Source organism: Hoplias malabaricus, chromosome 13, assembly GCF_029633855.1.
Source record: "Hoplias malabaricus isolate fHopMal1 chromosome 13, fHopMal1.hap1, whole genome shotgun sequence".
NCBI lineage: Eukaryota > Metazoa > Chordata > Actinopteri > Characiformes > Erythrinidae > Hoplias > Hoplias malabaricus.
This window is the reverse complement of record NC_089812.1, coordinates 2,525,664-2,541,772: the sequence shown is the minus strand read 5'-3', so window position 1 is coordinate 2,541,772 and position 16,109 is coordinate 2,525,664. Positions and strand designations below refer to the sequence as shown.

At 45.5% G+C, this 16,109-nt stretch overlaps 1 protein-coding gene across 4 annotated transcripts in view; it reads right to left on the bottom strand.

Moving 5' to 3' along the window:
* Positions 1 to 16,109, bottom strand: part of LOC136664974 (ephrin type-A receptor 7-like) — a 97,764-nt gene that overhangs the window by 10,340 nt on the left and 71,315 nt on the right. For 2 of the 4 annotated variants that reach the window (XM_066642502.1, XM_066642503.1), the window contains exons 6-12: positions 11,416 to 11,540; positions 9,613 to 9,886; positions 8,736 to 8,844; positions 5,748 to 5,803; positions 3,893 to 4,018; positions 2,474 to 2,659; positions 1,097 to 1,158 (exon numbers count right to left, since the gene is read on the bottom strand). In XM_066642502.1, coding sequence (XP_066498599.1) covers positions 1,097 to 1,158; positions 2,474 to 2,659; positions 3,893 to 4,018; positions 5,748 to 5,803; positions 8,736 to 8,844; positions 9,613 to 9,886; positions 11,416 to 11,540 — 938 coding nt within the window. The remainder of the gene's footprint in view (positions 1 to 1,096; positions 1,159 to 2,473; positions 2,660 to 3,892; positions 4,019 to 5,747; positions 5,804 to 8,735; positions 8,845 to 9,612; positions 9,887 to 11,415; positions 11,541 to 16,109) is intronic. The other 2 variants (XR_010795192.1, XM_066642504.1) reach the window with 1 other exon arrangement.

Genomic DNA, 16,109 nt, shown 5'->3' with positions numbered 1-16,109 from the left:
TGAGTTCCACATTATTTATTTTTTTCTGCCTTTTACACACCATCAACAGTTGAAAAAACTTTGACCTGCAGGTGGAGGCAGATAATGCCCCACGCCCGACTCCATCAACAACCCCCTACACGTTGCCAGAACGGGGAGGAACATTTTTTGCTAGGTGCTAAGAATTAGCATGCTGTGTTAGCTTTGACCACAAGGGGGCAGTCCAGCTCAATACAGTGTCCACAGCCGAAACACAAGCAAAGAAAGAAACTGTTCAGCTGTTTTTAATTTTAAATAAATACATTATAAATAATCAACAGCTGAACAAGTTTGTGGTTGAATGATTCGCTCGTGTTTCGGCCGTGAGCACTGCAGTGAGTTGGACTGCACCCTTGTGGTCGAAGCTGGCACAGCATGCTAATTCTTGGCACATTCTCCTCCACCTGCAGTTCAAAACAGGTTAAACGCTAAATGTAAGTCTTCATTCATTCCTTCATTGTCTGAAAACGCTTATCAATTCAGGGTCGCGGTGGGTCCAGAGCCTACCCAGAATAAATGTTAGTCTTTTTTTTTTTTAATAATCCCTTCAGGGATTCTGTATTGGGGACCTACACATGACTCAAACTACTCAAAAACTGTGATATTTAAATAATTTTATTGTTTCTGTTAACACTTAACTCAATTAGACGTTAAAATAAAAGAAACACAGGAGGTCCTCGGGTTACGTCAATCCCCAGTTACGATGTTTCGTGGTTACGACATATCTCCCATTTACTGTATAAAGCCTTGTTTCGACTTAAGTGGTTTTGTGTCGTAAACGTCGTAGCGTGAACTTCGTGCGCGCCGTGGCGCGGCGGAAGAATACACGGTGACGCGGCTCAGGACCGAGGAGGATAGGTGTTAGGATAGGATCAGTGCTTACAGAATGTTATTTACGTACGTATGTTCCGACTTACACCGAAAATCGGTTTACGACGCGACGTAAAAAAAATTGCATAGTGCAGTTTCTGCAGTTCTGAACCCGGAGCAGCAACAACGACAGAGACTCTATTCTCCACATTAGAGATCAGTGCCTGGTGTGAATACGCTCAGAGAAATAAAGAGTTTAGATACTGACCCTCAGGAAAGAATCCAGGGCTCCATTGGCCATACACTCCATTACTATCATCATAGTACTACCTACACACACACACACACACACACACACACACACACACACAGAGAGAGAAAAAGAAAAGAGAACAGAGGGTTGAAACGTGTCTGCTCAGAGACAAAGAGAAAATAAACGACAGGAGACGGAGGGATGTGGCGTCTCAGGTGAAATGGATGGTGGAGAAAGATGGATCGGACGTCCATCTGCCGGAGAGAGAGAGAGAGAGGGAGGGGGCAGAGAGGGAGGGAGAGGAATTACGAAAATAACAAACTGTGATGTATTAATACTGTAAAAAGACAGGAAGGAGGAAAGAGTGCAGACCGCAGAAGAAAAGAAAGAGAGAAAGAGGGATGGACGGAATGTGTCCGTTGAGGAGAGAGTACGTGGGGATGGATGGAAGAGGCCTGTAAGGAGAATGGAAAGACGGATGGATGGACGATCCCGTGTGATTCTGTCAGACAAAGGAGAGAGGGAAAAAGGGAACACAATAGAAACAAAAGAGGAAGGAAATGAACGGCGGATGACTGGGGGTTATCGGCTCTGTCTCTCAGGAAAGGTATAAAAAGGCAGGAGGGATGAGAGAAAGAGAGGGAGAAAGGAGAGAGGGAGAGAGAAGGGGGAAGAAAGATATAGAACTAAGACAGAACTCCTAATTCCCTCCCTCTCTCTCTCTCTCTCTCTCTCTATCCCTCCCTCTCTCTGCTGTAAGTGTCCAGCTGAAATGAATTGAAGGCTGATATTGCAGCTGATATTAGTCTGGGGCTTTGTGTGTTTTCAGAGGAGAGATGGATGCAGGGATGGATGGATGGATGTAGGGAGAGATGGATGGAGGGATGTCTCCGTGCTGAAATAGATTAGATCCATCTCCCTCTCTCTCTCTCCGTCCGAGCCGAGCTGCAGCTGCCGGGGACGGATTGTGCGTTTTAATGAATATGGGACTGATTTCAAAAGAGAAAAACAGTTTTACTGAACCTGCAAACACCACCTCTGCCTCCACCCCCATCTTTATTACCTCTTCTACCTTTATCTCCACCTCCGCCTGTATCTCCACCCTTTTCTCCAACTCTACTTTTATCTCCATCTCTATTCCATCTTTACCTTTATCTCCATCTCCACCTCTACCTTTATATCCATCACTACATTAAGCTTCAACTCTGCATCTCCATCCCTACCTTTACCTCTACCTCAGGTCCAGTTCTGATCCCTCACTAAAGACACAGAGGACTGACCCTTGAGGATTCCACCTTGAGTCTAGAACCCTCTTTTCTGCAGCGATGTCTCTAGAACATAAAGCTAAAATAAAATTCTGTGGATTCCATCCCGCGATCTCTCCGTTCTCACCACGCGTGATGACCCCCTCCAGCCGGACGATGTTGGAATGATCGAACTGCCCCAGAATTCCAGCCTCGCTCAGGAAGGAACGTCGCTGTTTTTCCGAACATCCAGCTCGGAGGGTTTTAATGGCGACCGGCAGCTCTCTCTTACTGGGAAGCTTCAGGCAGCCACGGCACACTTCCCCAAAATCACCTGCAGGGGGCAGAAGGGAGTTTTTTTATATCACACTTTAGAGCAGCAGTATGTCGTTTCCTTTCCCAGTTACACTTTAAAGAAACAACTCAGAAATAAAAAAACAAAGACAAATAAACAAAAATGGAAGAACAAAACATAAACAACAAACACAGAGTAAATACAAACATAAACAAACAATGTTGTCTCCAGATCAAAGACCCACAGAAGAAGCTTTATTTACAGATAAATTACCTGTAAATGGATCAATACCAGTGTTCCTGATCAATACACTCATCAATAACACACAGTGTGACACACTAGACTGGGACTGACTTCGGAATAATGACCAAAACAAAACAGATCACAGTAGGACTAGCCCATCAGGTGACCCATTCCATTGTACTTCCCATCCAGATTCCAAACATCGCTGCCCTTCCTTTCCACATTCCCAAACATCGCTGCCCTTCCTGGCCACGTTCCCAAACATCGCTGCCCTTCCTGTCCAGATTCCCAAACATGGCTGCCCTTCCTGTCCAGATTCCCAAACATCGCTGCCCTTCCTGTCCACATTCCCAAACATCGCTGCCCTTCCTGGCCACATTCCCAAACATCGCTGCCCTTCCTGGCCACGTTCCCAAACATCGCTGCCCTTCCTGGCCACGTTCCCAAACATCGCTGCCCTTCCTGGCCACGTTCCCAAACATCGCTGCCCTTCCTGGCCACGTTCCCAAACATCGCTGCCCTTCCTGGCCACGTTCCCAAACATCGCTGCCCTTCCTGGCCACGTTCCCAAACATCGCTGCCCTTCCTGGCCACGTTCCCAAACATCGCTGCCCTTCCTGGCCACGTTCCCAAACATCGCTGCCCTTCCTGGCCACGTTCCCAAACATCGCTGCCCTTCCTGGCCACGTTCCCAAACATCGCTGCCCTTCCTGGCCACGTTCCCAAACATCGCTGCCCTTCCTGGCCACGTTCCCAAACATCGCTGCCCTTCCTGGCCACGTTCCCAAACATCGCTGCCCTTCCTGTCCACGTTCCCAAACATCGCTGCCCTTCCTGTCCAGATTCCCAAACATCACTGCCCTTCCTGTCCAGATTCCTAAACATCACTGCCCTTCCTGTCCACATTCCCAAACATCACTGCCCTTCCTGTCCACATTCCCAAACATCGCTGCCCTTCCTGTCCACATTCCCAGTCTGAAGACTCTCTCTGCCTGCTCTGTGATGTAAGCCGAGTGAGAGCTGTGTTACCGGTGTGTATGATCCTCTCAATCTTCACGGTGGCGATGTCCAGCTCTTTGGCAAAGGCGTGGACGGCCTGCAGCAGGTCCTCGCACGTCTCCGGGTCCATGTACGTCCTCCGGGTTGGGATCTTAACTGCAGATGGAAGAGTAGAGCTCAGGGTTAGTCAAAAATCAACAAACTGGACAGTGTTCTCAATGACCATACAGGTGCACGCTGTAGTAGCCTCAGAAACCTGACAAGAAGGTTTAAAACTCCAGGAGCACTGCTGTGTCTGATCCACTCATAACAGCACAATACACACTAACACACCACGGCCAGGTCAGTGTCACGGCTGTGCTGAGGATGACCCCTCGCCCCAATACAGATGCTCTTTGAGGTACTGACCATTTAAGAACAGTGTGTCTGTAATCACAGAACTGCAAAGTGCTCCAGTGTGGTCAGCGGAGCTGAGAGCGGACAGTGAGTGTAGAAATAAATATAAACTCCACAGGAGGCTTGGTTTAACATGAAATGACCTTCTGTAAAACAACTTTAACTCTCTGTGTGGTCCATATGAGGGAAGCCTCAGACAGAAATCAAAGAAAAATATGGAATGCATATTCTGTGTGATGTGTGTGTCCATCTAAAACCTGACCCAATGACCTTGAAGAGCCGTGGACATTAAGGAGGGGCAGTTGTTTATTACCGATGCTCTCTCGGTGTGGAGGGAGTGGAGTTACGTGTCTGAAGTGTGATTAGAATTTAACATCGATCCAAAGACCACAAGGCCTTCACTTCGCTGTCACATAACGGCTTATTGATCCTGACCTCACACACACACCTAAAACCCTTAGACACACACACATACACACTTCAAACTTTTCAAACCCACACACAAACACACTTAAATAATTAACACACACTTAACACACTACAATCTCCATTCATACACACACACACACACACACACACACACACATAAAACCCTTAGACACACACCCACACACTCTTAACACACCTCTTTAAGAGAGCACTGTGGGGACACTGAGTCCCCAAAAGTCCCCAAGAAAGTTTACATGGTTTAAAGGGAAAGATGGGCAGCTCATTTTTGGGGCAGGTCTTAAACATGGGCAAAGTTGACCGAGGAGTTTGAAGCCGAACGGTGGAGAATGTGGTTTCTGAGCTGATTTAATGCAAATGTTGGAGGCACTCGACTCTCCTCGACTAAAAATAGTGAGACCGAGTTCGTGTCGATGCTCATTTCTTCCACAGATTTAATTCCTCAGCTGCATCCCTGCCCCACTCAGATGCTCATTATTCACACACACACACACACAGGCCCGGAGACAATCTGGCCACAAACAAACACCCCACAGATAACAGACGTGTCATGAACACAGCTGTCTCTCGCCTCGCTGACTTCATTCCTCCTCCTCCTCCTCCTCCTCCTCCGAACTCATCGTCTTTAAATAATCTGCAGGAAAACGTAAAGGATTTCTGACTCCACACAGCGGGATTTTTTGGGAGTTTTTCTGATGGTTGAATTTAGACAAAAAATGACCAAACAAATAGGTTTCAAATAAAACTGACTCTCCTCCCTGACTGACTTCCGACTTCTGGTGCGTGGCAGATTTTCTGATCCAGGGGGGGTTTCCAGTGTAGCCCTGTCACTGATGTCACACACTATACCATAGAGACAAGAATGTGTGTGTGTGTGTGTGTGTGTGTGTGTGTGTGTTCAATGCCATGAACGATAAATATGGAGGCAGAAGGTCAGCCGTCACCAGCCATGTTTTTAAAGCTCTGCAACTCATCACAAAGATAGAGATATATTTTCCTATCGGCACACGCTGATCAAACACACACACAGTTAAATACTCACACTGGAAGTACAGCTCCTCGTCTCCGTCCTGGTTGGCTTTACTGTAACCACACTGTCTGCAAAACACAGGTGAATAAAATAAAGATTTAGTAAAGCATCCTATTTTAATTCATAATCTCCATTCTCCTCTGCTGATATTCAGTCTCTAATCCCCTGCCCTGTGTGTGTGTGTGTGTGTGTGTTGTTGTGGTGCCGATCCACAAGCGAACAATAGAGTGGTCCACCCCTCAGCCCCTGTGCTGAGAGACTCTGGATGTTCTGAGATGCTCCACTGACCACAGCTTGGTCCCTCGGGCGTTCAGTACTTTTACAGCAGTCGGTGTAATACTGCAGTATCAGGACTTCACTGGAGGACTTTTCAGGACTCAGAGTACAAGGACTACAGGACTCAGAAGTGCTTTTAATTTCAGTAGAAACAGATGAAGCTCTGGTGTAAAACATAGTAAAGGGACGAATAAGAGAAGAGACAGAAATATTAAATCGTCTTTGCTGTTCTGGTTGTGAAAACGCCAGACTGCACTTTTAATGTTCTGAGGAATGCTTCAAAATCCTAAAAATCAAACCAAATACCAACACATGTGAACACATATTACAGTACAGAAATGATCTGAGCTCTAGTTAACTCCAAAAATAGTGCAGAGCAGTGGAGAAGTGGGTGCATCGGCGTGTCTGCATTTAACAAATGCAGTGCCTGGCTGACTTATTTATACCTAGCAGCGCCACACACCAGTCATTTGACCTCAGAGCCCCCCTTTCATGACCTTTCCTAGAAATATCATTTTTATAACTTAGAATCTTTGGATTTTTTTAAAATCATTTCTGTGAAGGCTGATTTAAACCGATTTCAAAGAATAATAAAGTGTATTATCGGATTAAAGCGTATTATAGGAAACCCACAAAGACACAGGGAGAACACTGCAAGCTCATCACACACCAAGGCAGGGTTCTAACACACAACCCAGGAACCCCGGAGTTACGTGAGAGCGACATTACCTTTAATTCACTTAAATGTCCAAAAAATAAAAAATCTAAATAGATATGTAAATAAATGTAAATACATTATTAAAAAACAAGACATTTCAAACAGAGTGTTATCAAATAAGCTTTCAATCAAGAAAGAAAGAAAACGGAAGAAAAATGGCTTCTGAAATTATGTGAATTAATTTATCAGCTTCTTCTCTGGGTTTGTTCAGTACAATTTCACCCCAGACTCGGGTCAGGCCCAAATTAAGACCCAGATTAATCATAAACGTGATCATAAACGTGACACTAAACTTAATCAACTAAATAATAAAAGAAATAATAAACTTAAGGATAAATCTTTAATAAACTCCTGCATCATTCATCACCTGAGGAATGTGCCGAAGGATCAATAGATCCACATTTATAAACCTGACGCAGGAGAGAGTGTGTGTGCGAGGCATGCATGTTCTCTATCTGTGTGTGTGTGTGTGTGGAGGCAGACTGAATGAAAACCATTTCACCCTGGCTCCCTCTAATCCATTCTCATCACTCTGATTAATGTGGAGCTGCTCCGAGACCCTCATCTCAGCCTCGCTCCGCACAGACACCTGCTCCTCCGGCCTTTTCTTGGTGCGAGAACACATCATCTAACCTCACTGAGCTTGGGAGGATGACTGCCATCAAATCCTCACAGCAATGTTCTACTTGATCTAGAGTAAAGTGTTCTCAGAAGAGTGAGGAGGAACACAGTGAGGAGGAACACACTCCGGATACTTTTTGGATGTGTAATGTGTTTGTTAGTTGTTGTGTTACAGTGCAGTCACACTTCCCACGCACACACACACACACACACACACACACACACGTCCATACATCTGTGAGTGTGGGAGTAAATGCTACTGTGAGAAATCTGGAAAAACAATAGAAAACAGGCGGCAAGTCTTTTCTTCTCCCTTCTCTCTCTCCTTTTCACTGTTTGACTCATTCTCTCTCTCTCTCCCTCACTTGCACGCTCTGTATGTTTATCTCCATATCTGTGCTCTCTCTCTCTCTCTCTCTCTCAAACCTCAATATGACAAATGTATGTGTCACTCCTTTGTGCCGAGTGAGGGATGGTGATGTCTGTCACAAACAGAACGAGAATCAGACAAAGAGGAACGAGGTGTCGCCCGTCCACCTGAGGGACGAGAGAGAGAGCGAGAGCAAACGAGAGCGGGAATGAGGGAGACGTATCGCTCCAAATCTGTCTTCATTCCAGCAGACGTATCCCTCTCTCGCCTGAGAATCTCGACCGACTTCACACAACATTTCTGACAACTACAGCACACGAACCCAGCGCAGCACGGCTCCTGTGAGGAGCCCGTGGAGGAGGACGTCTGGTTCCGTTCACCACCACTCTCCACGAGTTTGGACTGCACAGGTTTAAAACTAGAACCTTTCCATCTCTGTTAACAGCACCTTGAAGACACCCAAGAACATCCCACCTCGCAAAATGGTCTTCCAAAAGCTGCAGCATGCAGTTACACATTTCCACCAGAGAGGGCTCCAGATCCACTAAAGTCTCACAGTGCGGCTTTAATGAGCGCTGGCACAAGACTGTTACACATGTAGGTGATGGAGCTCTGTGCTTTGGTAAAGTATCTCACAGTATGCAAATTAAAGAGCTGGCTACTGCTGGAGTTCGACTGGGGGCCCGTTTCCAGCTGGCGTCCTGTCGAAACTGTGTATTTACAGTGACTCAAGTTCTGGAGACGGTTTCAACCCTGCGGCTGTGTGTTGCTCACTGACTGGTTATGAACTCGTACACTGTTTTTGTTTCTCTGTATTTCTCTGTCTTTTTATTCCTTCTTTTTTCTGTGTATTTTAATGTGCTCTTGGTTCATGAAAAACAATGTATAAATCAAATGGTTTATTATTAGTATTAATAATACTAATTATTAATAATTATAGTTATTATATAACTATATAGGGGGGGGGGGGGGGGCATGACTTTACTAAATAAAATATAATAAAGAGCTGGTTTACCTCCTCCAGATCAGCAGCCCCACTCCCAGAGACAGCAGCATGATCAGAGCCGCCACTGACACAACTACGATGATCATCACTGGACTCTGCTCACTGGACGCCAGGGCCACTGTCCACACACACACACACACACACACACACACAGGTGCTTAGTATTCACAGAAGCTCGAGTGATTTGCTTTTCTCTAAGAGCATCCGAGCGCTAAGAGAGGAGTTAAAAACACACACAATTATGCATTTTAATGCCTTCACTTTGTGTGTGTGTGTGTGTGTGTGTGTGTGTGTGTTTGGTGTGCATGCAAATATTTGATCTGACATTTGTGTGTGTACATTTGTGAATATTCCAGAGAGCACCTGTGTGTTTATCCAGGTTAAATAAGAATTCTGTGTGTTTGAATATGTGTGTGTGTGTGTGTGTGTGTGTGTGTGTGTGTGTGTTAATGTGACCTTGTATGTGAAATGCATCTGTATATTTGTGACTGTGTTTTTTATGAGTAATATGTGATTAATTTATTTTTTATTAAAGTAAGCTTTTATTAAAATAAACAAACAAACAAACAAACATTAGGTTAATTTAGTAAATAATTGAATGAAGCGCAGAAGCTAATTGAATTTGCTCTGACAAATTAATACCCGCCTTTGTACATGACGTCCTTGAAAGCCTTAAGCTGCAGTGTCACAGAGGTCTTCTACACATTTCAACTTTAAAAAAAGGGGTTTAGAAAAAAGTTTCTAAGCATTTATCTGGATTTAACGTAAATTCTTTAAAGTCCAAGTCCAAGAAAAGACAAAAGATCAGATCAAACTACTAAGAGCCCAACCTGTTAAGAAAAGTGAAGCATGGTGGTGGTAGTTCCTGTGCTGTTTGTTTACTCACGTTCTCCGAGAGTCTGCAGCTCCAGAGGGTCACTAAAAGCTCCGTAATCCAGCGGCGATGGTGAAGGGGCAACTGAGGAAGAGGAGGATGAAGGAGAGGAAGAGGAGGAGGAGGAGGAGGAAGAGGAGGAGAGAAGGGAGGAGGAAAGTGATGAAGGGGTGGGGCTTGAACAAGTCCGTATCAGGAAGACGTAGGTGGTGCCCGGTTTTAAATTGTTGACGGTGATCTTTGAGGTTGCGGTCTTCACAGTGGAGTAACTCTGATCTTTCTGCTCCTGGAGAAAATGAGGATGAAGGAATTCTCTTTAGTTTAAACATCTCAAGGCCCACAGCAGCGATCTCCCCCCAGTTCAGAACACACACTCTCAGCAGCTGTTCCTTTAAATGATAATGAGCCGCTCATTGTTCACCCAGACCGCGAGTGCACAGCAGTGAGGAGCGAGGAGGAAGCTCTGGTTTCTCTTTTGCTTTGTCCGTTTTTACTAAGTGCTCTTGTTTCTCCACTCTGTCAGTTTAGCTCCTTTTAACCTCGTCTTTGCGCTCCCACATATCGACTGGAGAGACTCAGGTGGGGGCGGGGCAATTCTAAAGTCTCTGTACTTGTCAGAAGTGGAGCAGAATCCAAACCGTTCGTTTTATCCCATGTTTTCTGACTTACGCAGCCCACAGAAAACTGCCTGGGTGATCTTGTTTCACTGTGTGAGGGTTGGTGGGTTCCAGATCCCCGCATTAGTGAAGTAATGCAGTCAAAAAGTGATTTTCTTTTTTCATAATATTCACTGTGCTTCATCTTGCAGATGGTTATATGCATTGAGATCTGATTCGATGGTGAAAAGCAGGCATTTCCAAATATATCGAGAGTTAACTCCAGAAACATGCGCTGTTCTCATTCCAGCTGGACGCTAATGTTTTCTATTTTTAATTCATTAAACTTTCAGTTGTGTGTGTGTGTGTGTGTGTGTGTGTGTGTCTGGGTCTTTGGGCCTGAAACAAAACCACACAAAACCATGCAATAAAACAAAGAGTGAAATATTTATTCTGAGGCTGACTGTGTTCTCCGAGGACAGATCAGGGACTTTGAGCTGTCTTTAAAACCGAATAATCCGAGACAACACTGACGCCCGGAGTAACCGAGTATTTGGGTCAACATGACGCAACTCCGAGCCAATGAGACGCATTCTTCAAACTGAGACTCAGATTTAAAACAAAGCAGAATAAAAGAAATCCCCAGGTTCCGGTCCAGTCCCCGCCGTCTACAGCTGCGCAGAGGATCACAGCCGAGTCTGGGGCTGGATTACGACTGGAGCTCGACTGAGTGTAACTCACTGGTCTCAGGGACGACAACAACCCCTACATATTCTTCAGAAACTATAAAAGTCCAGGCTGTAGGTCCATAGCCAGGGGACAGAACCGCAGAGCCAATAGGAAGCAGCGATAATCAAGTCCGGTTCAATCATAAACAGATTATTTCATCACTATTTCCTTGCTCTCCACTCTGTTTGCAAAAGTATAATTAAAGCAAACTGTAGTGTACGACCCATGTTTGCTAGCTGACGTTAGTGAATCACCGATACCCATAATGCACTGCACTACTTGGTAAAAACCAAACATGGCGTTCCACCTGAAAAGATGCAGCAGGGGGAGTTGTGACAACTGTGAAATCTGTAGTTCTCTAAAATCATCGATGCTGCCTTTAACGCCTGCAGTGGGCTGCAATTGTACAATCAAAGCCTCACAGCAAATGTTCCAGTAAGTAGTGCAAAGCCTTCCCAGTAAAGCAGAGGTTGATTTAAGGGGTAGGTACCTTCTCGTAGTATTTAATCTCATACTCCGTCCGGCTGCTGTTGGTGTTTACAGATTCTCTCCAGGCCAGAGACACACTGCGCTGCTCTATCTTCTCCACTCGCAGCTCACTCACCAGAGAGGGCGCTAGAGAGAGAGAGAGAGAGAGAGAGAGAGAGAGAGAGAGAGATTTCAGTTTGGTCTGAACCAAAATAACACATGTGAAAGGTGCCTAAGGACCAAAATTTGCCCCATTCAATCTGCCACATGGAAGCAACATGGAGGACAACCTAAAACCTGAAGCCAACCGAGCGACTTTAGCAGCTTTTAACTAAGAATAAAAACACATTTCTGTCATTTGGACACATTTTGGCTTTAGTGAAGATGATATTGAATAAAAAGAAGCTGAATGGAAACATTGACAAACCCCCCCCCCATTGTTCCATGAACAATGCATGGGAAAAAAATAAAATAAATAATAAATAATAATAATAATTAGCTCCCAGCAACATGAGATGAAGGGCGGCACGATGTCGCAGCTGGTAGGTGTCGCAGTCACACAGCTCCGGGTGACTGTCTGTGAGGAGTGTGGTGTGTTCTCCCTGTGTCTGCGTGGGTTTCCTCCGGGTGACTGTCTGTGAGGAGTGTGGTGTGTTCTCCCTGTGTCTGCGTGGGTTTCCTCCGGGTGACTGTCTGTGAGGAGTGTGGTGTGTTCTCCCTGTGTCTGCGTGGGTTTCCTCCGGGTGACTGTCTGTGAGGAGTGTGGTGTGTTCTCCCTGTGTCTGCGTGGGTTTCCTCCGGGTGACTGTCTGTGAGGAGTGTGGTGTGTTCTCCCTGTGTCCGCGTGGGTTTCCTCCGGGTGACTGTCTGTGAGGAGTGTGGTGTGTTCTCCCTGTGTCTGCGTGGGTTTCCTCCGGGTGACTGTCTGTGAGGAGTGTGGTGTGTTCTCTCTGTGTCCGCGTGGGTTTCCTCCGGGTGACTGTCTGTGAGGAGTGTGGTGTGTTCTCCCTGTGTCTGCGTGGGTTTCCTCCGGGTGACTGTCTGTGAGGAGTGTGGTGTGTTCTCCCTGTGTCTGCGTGGGTTTCCTCCGGGTGACTGTCTGTGAGGAGTGTGGTGTGTTCTCCCTGTGTCTGCGTGGGTTTCCTCCGGGTGACTGTCTGTGAGGAGTGTGGTGTGTTCTCTCTGTGTCCGCGTGGGTTTCCTCCGGGTGACTGTCTGTGAGGAGTGTGGTGTGTTCTCTCTGTGTCCGCGTGGGTTTCCTCCGGGTGACTGTCTGTGAGGAGTGTGGTGTGTTCTCTCTGTGTCCGCGTGGGTTTCCTCCGGGTGACTGTCTGTGAGGAGTGTGGTGTGTTCTCTCTGTGTCCGCGTGGGTTTCCTCCGGGTGCTCCGGTTTCCTCCCACAGTCCAAAAACACAGTAGGTGGTAGGTGGATTGGCGACTCAAAAGTGTCCGTAGGTGTGAGTGTGTGAGTGTGTGTGATGCATGTGAAGGACTGGTGCCCCCTCCAGGGTGTATTCCCGCCTTGCGCCCAATGATTCCAGGTAGGCTCTGGACCCACCGCGACCCTGAACTGGATAAGGGTTACAGACAATGAATGAATGAATGAACATGAGACGAGACAAAGAGAAACAAAAAACAACAAAAAAAAATCTAATAAACAGCTTTAATACTTAAGCATAATTACAACACAAGCCTCGTCATTGATCTTAGGGCAAAAAACAAAAACAAATTAATAATTCATTAATAGTAATTGAGAATAAACAATACAGAAATGACACTGACGTGTGGTTGAATCGCCCAGCACTAGTTTGGACTTTCGGAACAATTACAAGAGGCAGTATAAACGAGGTGACCACACGAGGAGAGTCACTGCCGTCACCTCGAAAACATCGAAATACCTTAATATTAACTGTAAATGTTACCGTAAACATACCATACTCCTCCAGAGAAAACGGCACCATCAGTGAACATCAAATATATTGGAATATTTTCAGTGGTTGTGTGTTTTTTCTTGTACACACGAGCGGAAATAAAACACAACACCTCTGTCGAGTCTCACATTTCACCTGTGTTTAACATCAATTAAAGCTTCAAACTGCTTTTCTTCTGTTGAATCCCAAACCGCACACTAACAGACCACACAGGGTATGAACCATACTGCGTCATTATTAGAAGGACACTTTAGAAGGTAAAGTGCAGGTGGCTGTGATTTGGGACACAACAGTAATCACCCAGTGCAACAAGTTCTAACATTTACCCAGTAAACAAGGAACATTCCTGGACGTTCAAAATAGGTCTAAAAGTAGTCTGTCCGTCAGGGACATATTTTAAACATCAATGGACGTCCAAATTCCATCTTAATAAGTTAGTTATCAAATGGTGACCAATCGATAACGTCAGTGGACGTCCAAAATGTGTTTTATACAAGTAATTTATTTCGGGACCAATTCATAACGTCAATGGACGTCCAAAATACGTCTAATAGTCGTCTTTTCAATGTCTGTGCTTGGACGTCTTTTCAACTTTCATTTTCAACCTTAAGAAAACGTTGATTAGACGGCTCAACCAATCAATCAACGGCTAATTGTTTACTGGGTGAGGTGGACTTGGAAACACTACTAAGAGCTGGTAAACAGAGACATGGAGCACATCGGTGAAGACAACAGGACGTGGGAAAGTCCTTTAGTCCACTCATTACATCACAGAGTGAAACTAACATTTATCGGACCAAATGTTCCGAACATTGGCTCAGACTTCGTACGTGAAAACACCTTGAAACATCAGAAATAGCTGAAAATTATCATCAACACCATGGACATCCCTCTAAATTCTCCACCACCCTGTAATATTCATATTCCACTCCAGGCCGGGACAGGAGTGACAGCGCCTCAGAGAGGGCGGGTGGAACAGCGCAGCACGGGGTCTGACCTCTAAAATATTGGAGGGCAGTGTTAGTTTTAAACACAAACCTTCTTTTATTTAAAAAAAACTTTAGAAAACTTATGTAAATATTAATTTATTCTCAGTGTTAAACTTTTCTACATCACAGTGAGGCTCTGCTGTGGGCTTCGTTCTGTGAGAGAGCACTGTGTCATCAAAGGGGAGAAGGTTGTGTGTGTGTTTGTGTGATTAAGAGGTGATTAATGAGGGTGCAACCATCTGAGTCCTGTCACTCAAAATCCCCCACTGAGGACTGACAGCTCCATCAGCAACAACCACAAACACCAGCTTCTCTCTGTCTCTCATCGTATCTCTCCTTTATTTTCTTCCCCTACTCTCTTTCTCTCTATCTCTCCATCATCTCTCTCCTCATCTCAGCATATTCTCTCTCCCTCATATCTCCCTAATCTCTCTCTATATCTCTGCATACTCTCTCTCCATCTCTCTCTCTCTCCATCTCTCATATCTCCCTAATCTCTCTCTCTCTGCATACTCTCTCTCCATCTCTCTCTCTCTCATATCTCCCTTATCTCTCTCTCTATCTCTGCATACTCTCTCTCTCCCTCATATCTCCCTAATCTCTCTCTGCATACTCTCTCTCCATCTCTCTCTCTCTCATATCTCCCCAATCTCTCTCTCTCTGCATACTCTCTCTCCATCTCTCTCTCTCTCATATCTCCCTTATCTCTCTCTCTATCTCTGCATACTCTCTCTCTCCCTCATATCTCCCTAATCTCTCTCTGCATACTCTCTCCATCTCTCTCTCTCCCTCATATCTCCCTAATCTCTCTCTGCATACTCTCTCTCCATCTCTCTCTCTCTCATATCTCCCTTATCTCTCTCTCTATCTCTGCATACTCTCTCCATCTCTCTCTCCCTCATATCTCCCTAATCTCTCTCTATCTCTGCATACTCTCTCTCCATCTCTCTCTCATATCTCCCTAATCTCTCTCTCTATCTCTCCATCATCTCTCTCTCCTCATCTCAGCATATTCTCTCTCTCCCCCTCATATCTCCCTAATCTCTCTCTATCTCTGCATACTCTCTCTCCATCTCTCTCTCTATCTCTGCAAACTCTCTCCATCTCTCTCTCATATCTCCCCAATCTCTCTCTCTATCCCTGCATACTCTCTCTCCATCTCTCTCTCTCTCCCTCATATCTCCCTAATCTCTCTATCTCTGCATACTCTCTCCATCTCTCTCTCCATCCCTCTCTCCCTCATCTCTCTCTATCTCTGCAAACTCTCTCAATCTCTCTCTCATATCTCCCTAATCTCTCTCTCTATCTCTGCATACTCTCTCTTCATCTCTCTCTATCTCTCTCTCCCCCTCATATCTCCCTATCTCTGCATACTCTCTCTTCATCTCTCTCTCTATCTCTCTCTCCCCCTCATATCTCCCTAATATCTCTCTCTATCTCTGCATACTCTCTCTCTCCCTCATATCTCCCTAATCTCTCTCTCTCTATCTCTGCATACTCTCTCTCCATCTCTCTCTCTCTCCATCTCTCATATCTCCCTAATCTCTCTCTCTCTGCATACTCTCTCTCCATCTCTCTCTCTCTCATATCTCCCTTATCTCTCTCTCTCTCTCTGCATACTCTCTCTCCATCTCTCTCTCTCTCATATCTCCCTTATCTCTCTCTCTATCTCTGCATACTCTCTCTCTCCCTCATATCTCCCTAATCTCTCTCTGCATACTCTCTCTCCATCTCTCTCTCTCTCATATCTCCCTAATCTCTCTCTCTCTGCATACTCTCTCTCCATCTCTCTCTCT